General features: G+C 43.8%; 1 protein-coding gene across 40 annotated transcripts in view; it reads left to right on the top strand.

Moving 5' to 3' along the window:
- Positions 1 to 16944, top strand: part of OBSCN (obscurin, cytoskeletal calmodulin and titin-interacting RhoGEF) — a 166909-nt gene that overhangs the window by 25280 nt on the left and 124685 nt on the right. For 32 of the 40 annotated variants that reach the window (XR_007719250.1, XM_050757077.1, XM_050756867.1 and 29 more), the window contains 3 exons: positions 11954 to 12229; positions 13040 to 13315; positions 16463 to 16738. The exons of 4 other annotated variants lie outside the window; for them this stretch is intronic. Coding sequence is in view for 35 of the 36 variants with exons in the window: in XM_050757077.1 (XP_050613034.1) it covers positions 11954 to 12229; positions 13040 to 13315; positions 16463 to 16738 (828 nt within the window). In the remaining variant the exon portion in view is untranslated. The remainder of the gene's footprint in view (positions 1 to 11953; positions 12230 to 13039; positions 13316 to 16462; positions 16739 to 16944) is intronic. 4 more of the 40 variants (XM_050757003.1, XM_050756913.1, XM_050756950.1 and 1 more) reach the window with 4 other exon arrangements.

The raw sequence follows: 16944 nt of genomic DNA, 5'->3' as shown, positions 1-16944 counted from the left end.
ATGTCTCCAACAATAAGTCTCTCTGTCTTTGGGGCCTCTTTGTGGGAATTGGCCCATGCATTCAACACAGCTAGGCAGACGACAGCTCTACCTGTGCCTTTACTTCTGGCCTCACAGAACCTCAAGGCTAGCCAGCTGTGTGAGCGTTAGGTCTTCTCAGATGTTTCCTGAGTGTTCACACAACCTCTGGATATGTATGACCCTCTCTGTGCCCAGGAGTGTGTTGTTGGATCTTTCCAAAGCCTCCTGTGGATGTCTTGTTCTCCAGCATTTCCTTTTAGGCTGGAGACTTTTGATTAGATTATTGTTCATTGCAACCATTCTCCACTGCTTCAAGCAGTCATGGTGTTTGTAATTACCTCTGATATTTTTTCAACAAATGCTTCTGGCGAAAATACCTTTGCACCGGGTGAACTACTCAGGTCAAATAAATGCAGCTGTGGTGAGCAGTTTTTCCAGGGAGCTACTAAACTGGTGAAATAATGACAGTGCTCTAGGAATGGCCTTCTCTGCTGGATGCCAGGGTGCTGGTCGCCAGGGTGCTGGTCTTCATCCTGATTGTGGACTGTCAGTTTTCACAGTTATCTCAGAGCTGGAGGCTGGTAGGTTTAAGAGTTGGGCGAGTTAAAACACCACACATCTAGCTGTTCTTACTGAGATGCACTGGTTTTTCTTGGATGAATGCTCCCCAGATTGCTGCAAGTCTTTGACTAATTTTCAGACTTCTGAAAAGTTGATTCCAACATATGTTTTTGGCCAGTGCTTTTCTTTCTTTTGTGGAGGAGAGGTTTTTCAGAAGTTATTATTTTGTCATTTTTGCTGACATCTCTGCCAGGGGTTTTTGAATATTGAACCAGCCTCGCATTCTTGGGATGTGTTTGTGTTTGTGTTTGGGGTGTGTTATTCTTTTTACATACTGGATTCAGTTGGCTGATATGTTGCTGAGTATTTTTATTTTTATGTTAATGGAGAATTTTAGTTTGTGGTTTTCATATACTGTCTTTGTGTGGTTTTGATATAAGGGTAACGCTGTCCTCAAAAAAATGGAATGGAAAGCATTCCCCTTCTCTTCTGTTTTCAAGAAGATATTGTGTAGAATTGGTATTATTTCTGTTACTTTTAAAATGTCTTTTTAAGTTATTTCATTGACAAAGCAAGTAAAGCCATCTTGGCCTAGAGATTTCTTTTTGTGGAATATTTAAATCAGCCAGACAATTTAATAGCTGTGGGACTGTACAAGTTGTCTATTTCATCTTGGGTGAGTATTGGTAATTTGTGGTTTCTGAGGAATTGGTCCATTTGATCAAATGGATTTAATTTATGTGCATGGTGCATGGAGTTGTTTGTAGTGTTTCCTTATTACCATAGTGTCTGTAGGGTCTGCAGGGATACCCTTGTTTCATTACTGATATTGTTAGTTTGTCTTTGCTCTCTCTTTTTTTCTTTGTCTTGGTAGAGGTTTGTCAGTTTTATTGATCTTTTCAAGGAACCAGCTTTAGGTTTCATTGATTTTCTCTATTTTCATCAATGTTATTGATTTCTGCTTTTATCTTTATTTCCGTCTTTCTTGCTCTGGGTTTATTTTGCTCTTCTTTTCCTAATTTCTTAAGGTAGACTATTAGTTTGCTGATTGAAGTACTTCTTGCTAATATAAATATTTCATACAGCAATTTTTTCTCTAAGCACTGCTTTAGCTTTATCACAAACATTCTGGTGTGGTATTTTCTTTCTTTCTTTCTTTTCTTTTTTTTTGGAGACGAAGTCTTGCTCTTATCCCCTAGGCTGGAGTGCGATGGCACGATCTCAGCTCACTGCAACCTCCGCCCCCCAGATTCAAGTGATTCTCCTGCCTCAGCCTCCTGTGTAGCTGGGATTACAGGCGCTTGCCACCATGCACAGCTAATTTTTGTATTTTCAGTAGAGACAGGGTTTCACCATGTTGGCCAGGTTGATCTTGAACTCCTGACCTCAGGTGATCCGCCCGCCTCAGCCTCCCAAAGGGCTAGGATTACAGGCGTGAGCCACCACGCCCGGCCCTGATGTGGTATTTTCATTGTTGTCCAGTTGAAGATAATTTCTAATGTCCCTTGATACTGCCTCTTAAATGTGTGGATTATTCAGAAGTATGCTTAATTTCCATGTGTTCAGAGATTTTACTATTACCTTTCTGTTATTGATTTGTAGTCTAATTCCATTTTGATCAGATAACATAACTTCGAAACATTTCAATTCTCTTAAATTTATTTCATGAACCAGAATATGTCCTAGGTGGGCGAACATTCTATGTGTTCTGGAAAGGAATGTGTTTTCTGCTGTTGTTGGGTAGATCCTACCAGTGTCACTTAGGTCATGGTGGCTCATGGTTCAGTTCATCTGTATCCTTGATGCTTTTCTGTCTGCCAGTTTTATCAGTTATTAAGAGAAGAGTGAAATCCTCAGCTATGATTGTGGATTTGTCTGTTTTACTTTCAGTGCTGTCGATTTTTGCAGCATGTGTTTCGAAGTTCCATTGTGAAGATCATTTTGTCTTCTTTGCAAATTGACATCTTTATCCCTATGTAATGTCCCTCTTTCTCCATGGTAATTTTCTTTGTTCTGAAATTTTCATTGTTTGATATTAATATGAACAAACACTGCAGACTTGTGTTATTAGTGTTTGTATTACATGTATTTTGCCATTCTTGTACTTTGAACCTGCCCGTATCATTATATTGGAAGTGAGTTTCTTGTAGATAATACGTAGTTGGCTCACTATTTTCCAACTGATAATCTCTGTGCTACTATGGATGTGTTTAGTCCTTTTTCATTTATGTTGTGATTAATACGTTTGGATCCAGGTTGACTATTTTATTACGTTTTTCCGTTTTTCCCCTCTTTTTTTGGTTCTTCTGTTTCAACTTTTCTGCCCGTTTTGGGTTATTTCGATTTTTTTTTTTTTTTTTAGTATTTCTTTTTAATTTATCTATTGTGATTTTTTTTGGTCACCCAGGGACTGCACTTAACATACTTAACTCTTCATCATCTACTTGAGATCAGTATTTTATCACCTCCGCTGGAATACAGAACTCCTACCATCACATACATAGGTCTCTTTTACTCCCTGACCTTTAAGTTATTATGGTAGTTATCTTACGTATTATCTCTACATTCATTGGAAACCTCATCAGATAATATAATTTTTTTAACTATAAAATTTATTTTAAAGAACTCAAGAGGAGGAATATAGTCTGTTTTATTTGCCTAGATGTTCAGCATTTCTGTAACCGTTCCCTCATTCCTGCTGTTGCAAGTTTCCCTGAGACATCATTTCACTTCTGTCTGAGGGACATCCTTTAGCAATTCTTTTAGAGCAGCTCTGCCATTGATGTATTTTCTTAGTTTTCCTTTATTCAGAATGTGTCTATTTCACCTGCATTCCTGAAAGATATTTTTGGTCGATTGAGAATTCTGGGTTGAGGCCTCTTTTCTTTTAGCACTTGAAAAAATGTTCCACTTCCTTCTGGCCTCCATGATTAAAAAAATATTTAATTGACAAATAAAGATTGAATATATTTAAGCTGTACAACATCATGACTTTATACACACACACACACACACACACACACACACACACACAGTGAGAAATTAACAGTCATTCAAACTGTTCCCCTACAAATAATGTGTTGGTCTTCTCTGCCTGCTTTCAAAAATTTTTTCTTTAATTTCTAACTCATTTAAAATGATACATGTGGGTGTGGAATTTTTTTGGGTTTATTCTGTTTGGGGCTTGCCAAATTCTTTTAATCTGGTTTATGTCTTCTTCCAAATTTAGGAGATTTTTAGTCATTATTTCTTCAGATGATTGTTTCTGAACTATATTTTATCTTCTGCTTCTAGGGATAATGACTTCAATGTTAGATCTTTCAGAATCATCTTACAGGTCCCTGAAGCTCTGTTTTTTGTTGTTGTTGTTGTTGTTGTTGTTATTTTGTTTTAAATCCCTTTCTCTCTGTTGTTTGTATTGGATAATTTCTGTTGACCTGTCTTCAATTTCACTAACTTACTTCTGTTATTCATATTCAATTATTGAGCCTATACATTGAATTATTTCAGTTACTGTCTTTTCTTCTTATAAACTTTCCACTCAGTTCTTCTTTATATCTTCTGTTTCTTTGCTGAGACTTTTTAATGTTCCCATTCCTTTCAAGGGTATTTGCTTTTACTTGTTGAAGCATTTTTGTATTAGCTGCTTGAAAATTGTCAGATAATTCCAGTATTGGTGTCATCTTGACAGTGGTATCTGTTAGTAATCTTTTCATGTGCATGCTACTTGATTCTTCCTATGCCCAGTAATTTCAGATGGTGTGCTGAGTATTTTGAAGACTATGTTACTTGACTTCAGGTCTTCTTTACATCATAGGGTAATGTTGATTTTTTTTTAAGCTGGAAATCAGCCTGGTTGACTTCTGTGGGTTGATGTCTTCAAAGCCTGAGCGGTTTGCTCTGTCCTGTCTGTGCACCTTCTGTGGTCATGTGTGGGCAATGGTTTGTCCCGAGTTCAGTGACGTGTGCCTCTAGGGGGAGCCCTGGAGTTCCTGAACAACTTTATGTTATGTTTCTCGAGAGTCTCCCTTTCCAGGACCCTCTCCAGGACTTTCTGCTTTCTTGGGGCTTCATTTTCAGTTCTACAAACAAAAAACTGGAGCTTTGTGTTTGCTGCCCTGATACTGTTCTTATGGTTGCAACTGTATGTGCCAGAGCTGAGCGCCAGGAGGACAGAGAAAAAAAAATCAGCAGTGCTTACCCTGCTTTCTTGAGATCAGAACCCCTTCCATTGAAGAGGAGTGTTTTCTTTTTTTTTTTTTTTTTTTGAGATGGAATCTCACTCTGTCACTCAGTGGCACCATCTTGGCTCACTGCAACCTCCACCTCCCAGGTTCAAGTGATTCTCCTGCCTCAGCCTCCCAAGTAGCTGGGACTACAGGCACCTGCCACCACACCTGGATAATTTTTTTTTTTTTAACTGAGACAGGGTCTCACTCTGTTGCCCAGCCTGGAGTGCAGTGGCGCGATCTTGGCTCCCTGCAACCTCCGCCTCCCAGATTCAAGTGATTCTCTTGTCTCAGCCTCCCAAGTAGCTGGGATTACAGGCATGCACCACCACGCCTGGCTAATTTTTGTTTTTAGTAGAGGCCAGGTTTTGCCATGTTAGCCAGGCTGATCTTGAACCCCTCACCTCAGGTGATCCATCCGCCTCAGCCTCCTAAAGTGCTAGTATTACAGGCGTGAGCCACTGTGCCTGGCCACATCTGGCTAATTTTTGTATTTTTAGTAGAGGTAGGGTTTCACCATGTGGCCAGGCTGGTCTTGAACTCCTGACCTCAAATGATCCACCCACCTTGGCCTCCCAAAGTGCTGGAATTACAGGAGTAAGCCACTGTGACTAGACAGAGTGTTTCCTTTATCAGTTTAGTTGTTCACACCTGCATGGTCTGGGGTGTGAGAGAAAGGAGAAGAAACAGGGGTGTCTTCTGTCCTCTCTGAGCACTTGTGCTTCCCTTTTCTATACCTTGAGGGAGGCTGCAGGATTCGTTGGGAGCCTGCTCTGTCTGCACAAATGCCCGCCTCTGGGTTTTGGGTGCACAGGTCATGGGATGAAGGGTGCTGGGACTTTGAATGCTGTTCCTCTGCTGCCCCCATCCACCTGCTGCTCTCCTTTCTGAGTGTTCAGATAGCGGCTCCTTGGTCTCACGGGTGAGATGGGGGGTTTGCACCTCCAGGAGTGGAGCCACCAGTAGGTGCTTTTGAAAACTGCAAGTTTTATTATAAATATGCAAATAAACCCAAACCTTGGCATTTCTTGTGAGACAAGTCTAAGCATCCTTGTGAGGGTATTTCTATTTCATTTAGGCGAATGTGGCAGGTAAACCACCAGGTAGGTAGCTGGGGACCTGATGGAGTGGCTCAGCTGCACTGAGGGGCCACCGAGACTGCTGCAGGCTTCCTCCCTAGTGCAGCTGAAGGTGGGCACTCACACACACGTATGCACACAATGCACTTACACATACACATGCACTCGTATACATGCACTTACACACACATGCACTCTTACACACACCTACACATACATGTGCCCGTATACATGCGCACAGTGCACTCATATGCACACACACATATTCTCACATGCACACCTACACACACACATGCACTCACACATATGAATGTACACACATATGCACACATGCACTCACATGCACCTACACACACTTGCACAACATACGCATGCACACGTGCACTCACACATATACCACCCACACATATGAACAGACACACACATATGAACTCACACACACACTTGCACATAATGCATACATACCCCAACCACACATTTACATATGCATACATACCCCAACCACACATTTACATATGCATACATACATTTAAACACACAAACAACACACAAGACATATATACACACACATACATAGACACACACAAACCTAAACATAATACACACATAATACCTACATATGCACTTACCTACATATATACACGCACAGACACCTCACTCTCATATACACTCATATACACATATATCCCCCATACACACTTATGCTATATACATACATTCAAACACATGTACACTTGCACACACATACAGACATCTAAACACACATGTACACAAACATGTAAACACATGTGCATACACATGCTTCATCTTATACACACATACAAATACATGCATGATACACATACATACACATACATGAAAACACACTTAAACATACACACACACTTGCTTGTACATGTTACGTACACCCATTAAAACACATTCGCATTCTCAAACACATCACACGCAGTGTGATTGTGAGTGATTTTGTGAAGTGCATATCAAAGAGAGACAGTTTCCCTGAAAGTACTTTGTGAGTCCTTCTGTAAAGCAAACATAACAAATGTCAAAGAGCTTGGGGAAGCCCTCCCTTGGTGATCAGGCTGATTCGAGGGCCATGGAATGAGCGGCAGATGCAGCTACCCAGCTGGGTTGAGCACACTGCGGCTGTGTGACTGGATTTGCATCTGTGCTCATGTTAGAGGTGCTCGTGCAGGGTGCCAGTCTGCCATGTGCCCAGTGCTAGCACTGCTGCTGAAGACGTGTTGCTGACAGGTCGCTGTGTGGGTCCCTGCAAGATACTCGCAGTGCCTGTATCCATATCTGGGTCCCTGAGAACATTTGGCTGCAGAGGTTTGGCTCTGGGACTTCTCAGCATGCTCAGTGAGGCGGTAACACTTAGTCAACTCGGTTTAAAAACACAGCAACTCTTTTCGTGATCGTTTTGAAGACAGGTATGGACTTGGAGGTGCATTTGAAAGCTGGTGTCCACTCACTTGGGCCATCCTGCACACCTGGGAAGTGGACTTTGGTCCTTAATTCCTGGGGATGAAAACATAGAAGTTTCACAGTTACACTCTGACTGCACCATGGAGACTAGATTAGGATGAGGGGGGATCAGAGGCAGGAGGCTCTGCCCTGCCTGGTCCAGGGAGGAGAGGGCCGGGCCTACAGAGGGACAGCAGTCCCGAGGGTGGAGGAGAGGGCCGGGCCTACAGAGGGACAGCAGTCCTGAGGGTGGAGAAGAGGGCTGGGCCTGCAGAGGGTCCGAGGTCCCGAGGGCAGAGAGGAGGCCATAGGCTCAAGAGCCATTTAAAAGGTGGAGCACAGACTGGGTGCGGTGGCTGACACCTGTAATCCCAGCACTTTGGGAGGCCGAGGCGGGCGGATCATGAGGTCAGGAGATCGAGACCATCCTGGCTAACATGGTGAAACTCCATCTCTACTAAAAATACAAAAAATTAGCCGGGCATGGTGGTGGGTGCCTGTAGTCCCAGCTACTCAGGAGGCTGAGGCAGGAGAATGACATGAACCCGGGAGGCAGAGCTTGCAGTGAGCCAAGAATGTGCCAGTGCACTCCAGCCTGGGCGACAGAGCGAGACTCCATCAAAAAAATAAAAAATAAAAAAATAAAAAAAAAGAGGAGCCGTGGCCAGGCGGGTTCAGGGTTGAGAACAGAGGAGATGGGAGGTGAACTGCAAGCTTGGGCAGATGCGTAGATGCAGGGGCTATATCTGAGATGGGGCAGTAGGCAAGAAGTAGGTGTGCAAGGAGAAACGGGTGAGGAGCTGTTCCATCCTGTCCAACCTGGAGCTGGAGTTGCCACAAAGGCAGTGGAAAGGAGTTTCCACAAGGGAGTGCCCCAAACCATCCCACAATGGGATGGTTAGGATTCCACAGAAAGAAGCACCAAACACCAGGGTGATCAGTCCAGAGCTTTATTAGAGGAACTTGTTTACAGAGGAGGACCACAGCATATGCTTGTAACAAACAGCAAGAAGGCAGATGTCCACCCAGGCATGTCTACCATGAGGGATCAGGGTATGGAGTTTATCTCAGGGTTGAGGACTCTGGCTCAGGGCCAAGCAGGGTGGCTTTCTCTGTATTTAGCAAGATGGCTGATTTCTCAGAGTGTCGAGCAACAACCTAAATACCTTTATCCATGCCTGGTTCAAGCCTGGAAGGGAAAAGTTGCAGGTGGGTCAGGACAGATAAAGAAAGTGCTAGGGGCGCCGGGGGATATTACATTAGCCTATGTGGGACATCCAGGAGGCAGTGGCTCTCTGGGCTGCACCTCGGTTGATGCTGAGCTGACAAGGGAGCTTTGGGATTTGTTGGCATGTCAATGGCAGGAGAGGATGTTGTGCACTGGGACACCGTGGGCAAGGGACCGTGATAACAAGACTCGCCCTGGGGCAACACTGAGGAAGCTGAGACCACCAAGGAAGAGGCCCAAAGGAGCAGGAGAAGAATCTAGAGAGTTGTGTTTTGGGGTCAGTGAAGACTTTGATGCACAGGTGATGTGCAGGTGTGAATGCCATGGTGAAACAGGAGCGACGGGGGAAGGGCTGAAGGACTGCAACCCCAATGGGCACAGCTGACCTTAGCAGGAGCAACGGCTCCATGGCTGCTGAGCAGATCTGAGATGAGGATGTGGACACAGCTGGTGTCTATGGTTGTTTCCCCAAGTCAGGCTTTGAAGGGCAAGAGAGAGAGCAGGGGTAAGATGCAGAGCTGGTTCTGGCCCCTGTGGCCCCTGGTTACTGGTGTGTCATGAGGGGGTGTCAGAGCCTCACCACCTGCTGCTGTCCGTCTGCCGGCCCTAGCAGAGCCACCAGGTCAACAAGGATGAGCTAGTGAAAGGCAGGCAGCTGGATGCATCATTATTTCCTTTGTAAAAATTAATTTACAACATAAAACACCACCTTTTGTATATTGGGCACAAATACGTTTTTTAAAAGATTTTTAAAAAATCTAACCTAAGTGTCCAACAGCAGATGAATGGATGAAGAATATGTGTTGTATATTATAGTATGCAGGGGGATGCTATTCAGCTGCCACTCAGCAACAGGGGTGAAGCTGGAGGATGTTATGTTAAGTGAAATAAGACATAAAGACAGTTACTGTACAATCTCACTTATATGTGGAATCTAAAAATGTTCAATTTGTAGAAATGGAGAGTAGAGTACCAGAGTCTTGGGGAGGAGGTAGGTCATGGAGATGTTGGCCAAACTGTACAAAGTTTCAGTTGGGAGGAATAAGTTCAAGAGATCTATAGTACAACATGGTGACTGTAGTTAATAACAATGTATTGTATTCTTGAAAATTGCTAAGAGAGTGGATTTTTAGTGTTGTCACCACAAAATGATACATATATGAGGTAATGCGTATGTAAACTAGCACAATTTAGCAATTCCACAGTATATACATATTTCAAAACACATTGTTCATAATAAACGTATACTTTTTTGTAAAGTTAAAAAAGGACTTTTAGGATAAACTACAGAGTGAGGAAGATGCAATAATAAAAGAGGTCATGCAGAAAAATTTCAGAAATTATAAACAACATGAGTCCTAAAATTTGTAGATTCACAAGAAATCATTGTAAGTGTAAAGAAAATAAATTCTCAGCTAGACATAACATAGTGAATTGTAGAAGGCCAAAAAACCAAGAGGAGAGCCTTAAAACTACCACACAGAAGAATATATTAAGAGAACAACAGTTATCCTTCCTATAGATTTCTCAGCAGCAATGAAGAGCCCAGAAATGAAATGATGGCATAATGTCCAAATTAGCAAGGAAAACAACTGTCAACCTAGAATTCTGCACCCAGCTAAGCTATCATTCAAAAGTGAGTGTGAAATAAAGACATTTTCAGGAAGTAGATTGACAAAGTTTACCATTCACAAAACCTTCCTGAGAGAATTACCAATAGATACACTTCATAAGAGGAAAATGTCATCTAAAGTAACAGAATAGGTACTGGAAGTAGTGATATGAGGAAACTGAAATAATGAAAAGATCCAATCCCAAGGCCTAGGATTAGATTATACCAATGACAATTGGCCCTCTAGAAGTTGTAGGCTCTATTAGCAGTCCTTTGTGTGAGTCAGGGTTACTGCCCATTCTGCCAGTATTGCTTAAAGAATTATCTCTGAAAATACCTATGCTTTGGTGTGCAGGTCACAAATTGTGCTTCTCTTTGTTTTTATACTTAGGAGATCACAGCTGGTAAATAAATGTGAAAACCTGAATTGCAACATATACCAGTCTAAAAATTATCTAACTGGGAGGCTTCAGATTCTGAGAACTAACCTATCGTCTGCCCTGTGCATCTTCAAAATGTAAAGTTCTTTTTGTTGAGAAATCCAGGAAGAGGGCAGGCTGTGGCTGAACCATCAGAGTTTTGAGATCATTCAGTTCTAGTAATTGGAATATGTCTGACCCTGTGTGTCACACTCTATCCCCAGAGCCCAAGGTGGTGTTTGCCAAGGAGCAGGTGGCACACAGTGAGGTGCAGGCTGAGGCAGGGGCCAGGGCCACACTGAGCTGCAAGGTGGCCCAGGCCCAGACAGAGGTGACGTGGTACAAAGATGGGAAGAAGCTGAGCTCTAGCTTGAAAGTGCATATGGAGGCCAACGGCTACAGACGGAGGCTGGTGGTGCAGCAGGTGGGCAAGATGGATGCCGGGGACTACAGCTGCGAGGCCAGGGGCCAGAGGGTCTTCTTCCACCTGCACATCACAGATGGGTTTCTTGAGATCTTTCTTATGTTCCTTAGGATAATTTTTAGTGACATTAGCATAGAGGTGCCACCTAATTGCCTCTTTTCTTACAAAGCCTCCCTTATAATAACTAGCAAGTATTAATTTTGTGCCAAGGAGCATAGATTTTGTGAATGCTAGTTGTCTTTCTGCTTGCTTAAACTTCAAAACAATTCTATGAGGAGGAACTCTGATTATTCCCATTTTAAGATAACACACAAGGAAGTAACTCACCACAGTTCACAAAGCCAGAAAATTGCAGTCAAGATTTCAACCCAGTATTCTAGGATTATTATTCTTTTTTTCTTCTTGAAGAGTTCTATCTTCAGTATTTATGTTAGCAGCTCTGCTGGTTATATATATTCCATCATTTTTTTTTTTCTCATATGAAAACCTATTTGTTCTCCCTTTGATTCTGAGGACTGTTTTATCTGGATATAACATTACAGTTTATCAGCTATTTCTCCACTCCCTAACATTTTAAAGAGGTCATTCCATTATCTTCTGGTTTCCATATTTCCTTTGAAATATCAACTGTAAGATTTACTGTAGACATTTTAAGGGTCATGTATCTTTTTTCATCATGTTGCTTTTAGATTTTCTTTTTGAATTTGCTTCGTGGCCTTTTTTTCTTTGATGAACCTAGTTGTGGTTTCCTTTCTCTGAATCTGGGTTGGGATTGTAGAACATCTTGAGTCTGTGGGTTTATGTCTTTCATCAGCTGTTTGCTGTTACTGAATCCTGAATCTTCAGTGCCTGTGAAATGGGTTGGTTCCAGATTTGTGTCTCTAACTGTGCATCTCTTCTTGTCCACCCTCAGAGCCCAAGATGATGTTTGCAAAGGAGCAGTCAGTGCATAATGAGGTGTGGGCTGAGGCGGGGGCCAGTGCCATATTGAGCTGTGAGGTGGCCCAGGCGCAGATGGAAGTGAAGTGGTACAAGGATGGGAAGAAGCTGAGCTCTAGCTCAAAAGTGCGCATGGAGGTCAAGGGCTGCACAAGGAGGCTGGTGGTACAGCAGGTGGGCAAAGCAGATGCTGGGGAGTACAGCTGCGAAGCTGGGGGCCAGAGGGTCTCCTTTCAACTACACATCACAGGTGAGTTTTTTGAGGTCTTTCTTATGCTTTTAGGATAATCTTTATGTACTTAGGGTATGTATGGAAGTCCCACCCAAGGGCCTTTTTTCTCATAAAGCTTCCCCTGTAATAACAACTAGCAGGTATTAATTGTGTGCTGAGGACCTAGATTTTGTGAAGTGCTTCTTGTCTTTCTGCTTGCTTAAACTTCAAAACAATTTGTGAGGAGGAACTCTGATTATTCTCATTTTAAAATAACACACAGGGAAGTAACTCACCACAGTTCACAAAGCCAGAAAATTGCAGTCAGAATTTGGACGCAATATTCTGGGATTACTATTTTTTTTTCTTCTTGTAGAACTATGTCTTCAGTATTTATGTTAGCAGGTCAGCTGGTCATATGCCTTCTCTAACTTTTTATTTCTTTTGTGAACACATATTTGTTCTCCCTTTGATTCTGAGGGCTGTTTTATCTGGGTATAACATTACAGTTTAGCAGCTACTCCCCACTCCCTTCTGGTGTCCATATTTTCTTTGAAATGTGAACTGTGAAATTTGTTATGGATATTTTAAGGGTCATATACCTTTTTTCATCCTGTTGCTTTCAAGATTTTCTTTTTGATTTCGCTTTGTGGTAGTATTTCTTTTATGAACGTAGGTGTGGTTTCCTTTGTCTTCATCCTGGTTGGGATTGTAGAGCATCTTGAGTCTGTGGGTTTATATCTTTCGTTAGTTGTTTGTTGTTGCTGAATCCTGAATCTTCAGTGCCTGTGAAATGGGTTGGTCCCAGATTTGTGTCTCTGACTGTGCATCCCTCCTGTCCACCCTCAGAGCCCAAGGCGGTGTTTGCCAAGGAGCAGTCAGTGCATAATGAGGTGCAGACTGAGGCAGGAGCCAGCGCCACACTGAGCTGTGAGGTGGCCCAGGCCCAGACGGAGGTGACATGGTACAAGGACGGGAAGAAGCTGAGCTCCAGTTCGAAAGTGCGTGTAGAGGCCTCAGGCTGCATGCGGCAGCTGGTGGTGCAGCAGGCAGTCCAGGCAGATGCTGGGGAGTACAGCTGTGAGGCCGGGGACCAGCGGCTCTCCTTCCACCTGGATGTTTCGGGTCAGTGCTTTAGGGGTACTAACTTTGTAGAGGTGATGATGAGACTGGTTGATAGACTCTGGTGCTCTTCCCATTAGCCTTTACCTCTGTGGTTTCCTATCCTCCCAATTCCTATTTCATAACTGGTGTGGTCAAGGGAGGCCAGATGGGAAAGGTATGTGTGGAGGGACAGGGGCTGTTGCTGTGTACCTGGAATGGTGTTTATATGCAGTAATGCTCGATCATACGTTCCCATCATCTGCCTAGAACCTTGCTGGTGTTTCTTCTTGTCTCTACCAGGCCCTGTGGTCAAAGTAGACCAGGTGTCTCCACCTGGGGATATGTGAATTTCCTTCTACTGGATGTCTGGCAGCTCCCACATGCCCGCATGCTTGTTCTCCCTAGTGACAGATGTTTGAATTTAACTCAGCTGGGAGAAAGGGGAATTTCAGCCACACAACCATACATGGAATTATCTCAGTATCACACTGTGGATTATCTGATTTTCGATGTCCTGGGACCTTCTCCCTTCTTTTGCATGGACATGGAAGTTAGCTGTGCACCCACAGGTAGCAAAACCTAGATCCATGTTTGTTGCAGTGTCTGTGTCAAGTAAAACAGCAGCATGGATTTGTACATATGAGCCTGTGATATGCACCCATGAGGTCTGGAATTCTCTGCCAAAAACAACTCTTGTTTTCCTTTGTTTTTAGTTAGAATATGTCAGATTCTCCTTGGAGCTTGATTTTTAAATTGAGAAATGGAAAGGAATAAGTAGCTTAGATGACATCACCAGGCACTGATACAACTGAGATGCAATAGTAGCATTGTATTAGTCTGTTCTCACACTGCTAATAAAGACATACCCGAGAGTGGGTAAGGAAAGAGGTTTAATTCACTCACAGTTCTGCATGGCTGGGAAGGCCTCAGGAAACTTGCAAGGCCTTAGGAAACTTACAATCATGGTGGAAGGCACCTCTTCACAGGGCTTCAGGAGAAAGAATGAGTGCCGAGTGAAGAAGGGAGCTCCTTATAAAACCATCAGATCTTGGTAGTAGTCACTTACTATTACGAGAACAGCATGAGGGAAACTGCCCCCATGATTCAATTACCCCCACCTGGTCCCACCATTGCAGCGTGGTGATTATTACTATTCAAGGTGAGAGTTGGGTGGGGACACAGAGGCAAACCATATCAAGCAGCCCCTAACTGACAAAAGCAGTATTTATTCAGTAGCATTTCCCAGTAATTATGTTGTGGCTTTTCCTGACTGGGTCATAGAGAATTCTGAAACCACATTTATTTTCTTTTCATTAAGAGAATCTTCACATCAGAGATCTGTGGGCTGCAGCCCCATGTTGATGCCTGGGGGCCAACACATGACAGTCTGGTATTACCACTGTGCAGTGGTTTGTGGGTGGTTATAGATGCCAGTAAACCCACTATGTGTCTTTCTAAAGTGCTATTTTAGGAGAGTATGACAAATTATTTATTGGTAATAAATATGAACAGGTTCAACAAATTGTTAAATTGTTTAAAAAGTATATAAAAAGTAACATAAGAAGAAATAGACAGCTCAGATAGTCCTATAACTTTTAAATAAATGGGACTAGTAACAAAAAATGTTTTCACCAGTAAATTTCTAAGCAATATCTAATAACTATACAGTAAATTGTACCAAACAATCTGCAAATAAATTATTCCATGTTCATGGAGATTCTTCTAGAGAATACAATGAAGAGATGCACTCTCTGATTTGTTTCATGTAGGTAGCATAACGTTGATACAAAGTAAGAAGAATTAAAAATAGGCCAACCTATTATGGATAGCAAGGACAAAATCTTAAACAACATATTATTAATATATATTTAGCAATATACTAAGAGAATAGTATGCTATGAAGAAAGTCGTATTACCCAGGCATGGTGGTGTGCACCTGTAAGTCCCTGCTACTTGGGAGGCTGAGGCAGGAGGATCATTTGAGCCCAGGAGTTGGAGGCTGCAGTTGGCTATGATCACGCCACTGCATTCCTGCCTGGGCAACAAAGCAAGATCCCATCTCTAAAGAAATTGAAAAAAAAGTAGCTGGCTGTGGTGCCATGTACCTGTAGTCCCAGCTACTTGGGAAGCTGAGGTGGGAGGATGGCTTGAACTCAGGAGACTGAAGCTGCGGTTAGCTATGATTGCATCACTGCACTCCGCTCTGGGTGACAGAGTGAGACCTTGTCTCAGAAAATAAAAGGAAAAAAAAAAGATTTGGATCATTAAACCACATGGGAAATACATCAGACCAGGATCTCAACCACACACAAAGTCAACTCCAGTTGGTTAGAGATGCCAGAATCCTGGGGAAACCCATACAAGTCTTAGAGGAAAACAGAGATGTTTCTGGTGATTTCAGAGTAAAGCATGACTTCCTAAACAGAACACACATGCCCTGATCACAATGAAACACATTTGATATATTTGAATACATTAAAATTAAAATTTTTGATTCTTTGGAAGACACCATAAGAGAATGAAAAGGCAAGCTACACAGAAAAGGAAGATATTTCTAACATGCTAATGGTCACTGCTCTAGTATTTCAATGTAAAAAGAGATCTTAAAATGAAAGTGTAAAAGAAAGACAGTGCTATTGAAAGTCAGACAAAGCACTTGCACAGTGACTCCACAGAAGAGTGAAGACTCCATCCCCAGACCATCAGAAGGCAGCCAGCTTTCAGTCCTCCTGACAGGGCCCCAGGAAGCCACGGGAGGCCCAGGCCCTCCCCGCAAAGGCCAGAGCTGACCCTCCTGACAGTGGCAGGAGCGGGAGCCTCAGACTCTGGGGCCCTGGGGTGAGGACGCACCCTGCACAGTCGCCTGGGGAGAACCCGGCACATCTGTGAGGGGAGCTGTGCAGGCGTCAAGACTCCAGTCCCTGCCCTGGAGGATCTGTCATGGCAGCCCTGCCTGGGACAGCCCATGGCACCATGCAGAATGGATGGAGAAACTGTGTTCCTTGTGCTGGGAGGTGGTGGGGCTTCTCCCGACCACATGGCCAGTGCAGAGCCTGAGGCTGGGGAAGGTTCTCTCCCTCCCGCCTCCCTGCCCAGGCCTTCTCTCCCCAGTGCTGCCTTCCTGGTCTAGATGGTGGTGGTCACCCCGTGCATCCCTGCCTTCCCCAGAGCCCAAGGTGGTGTTTGCAAAGGAGCAGCCAGCACACAGGGAGGTGCAGACCGAGGCGGGGGCCAGTGCCACGCTGAGCTGTGAGATGGCCCAGGCCCAGACAGAGGTGACATGGTACAAGGATGGGAAGAAGCTGAGCTCCAGCTCAAAAGTGCGAATGGAGGCCGTGGGCTACACACGGAGGCTGGTGGTGCAGCAGGCAGGCCAGGCGGACGCCGGGGAGTACAGCTGCGAGGCCGGGGGCAAGCAGCTCTCTTTCCGCTTGCATGTGGCAGGTCAGTGCTTTGGGGGCGCCGAGGAGCCTCTTCAGAGGTGATGGTGGTTCTGACTCGTAGCCCCAGCATATCTCTGTGCACTTTCCTTCAGCTTTCATGTCTCGGGCTTCCCATCCTCCTGCTTCCATTTCCATCCCTGTGGCTGGGGCGAGAGAGAGGTGTGCATGGGAGGCAGAGGGGCTGTATCTGCAAACCCGGAGGCGTGT

The sequence above is a fragment of the Macaca thibetana genome, chromosome 1 (genome assembly GCF_024542745.1).
Source record: "Macaca thibetana thibetana isolate TM-01 chromosome 1, ASM2454274v1, whole genome shotgun sequence".
NCBI classification, from domain to species: Eukaryota; Metazoa; Chordata; class Mammalia; order Primates; family Cercopithecidae; genus Macaca; species Macaca thibetana.
The sequence above is the reverse complement of the archived record's forward strand: the minus strand, read 5'-3'. Positions and strand labels throughout refer to the sequence as shown.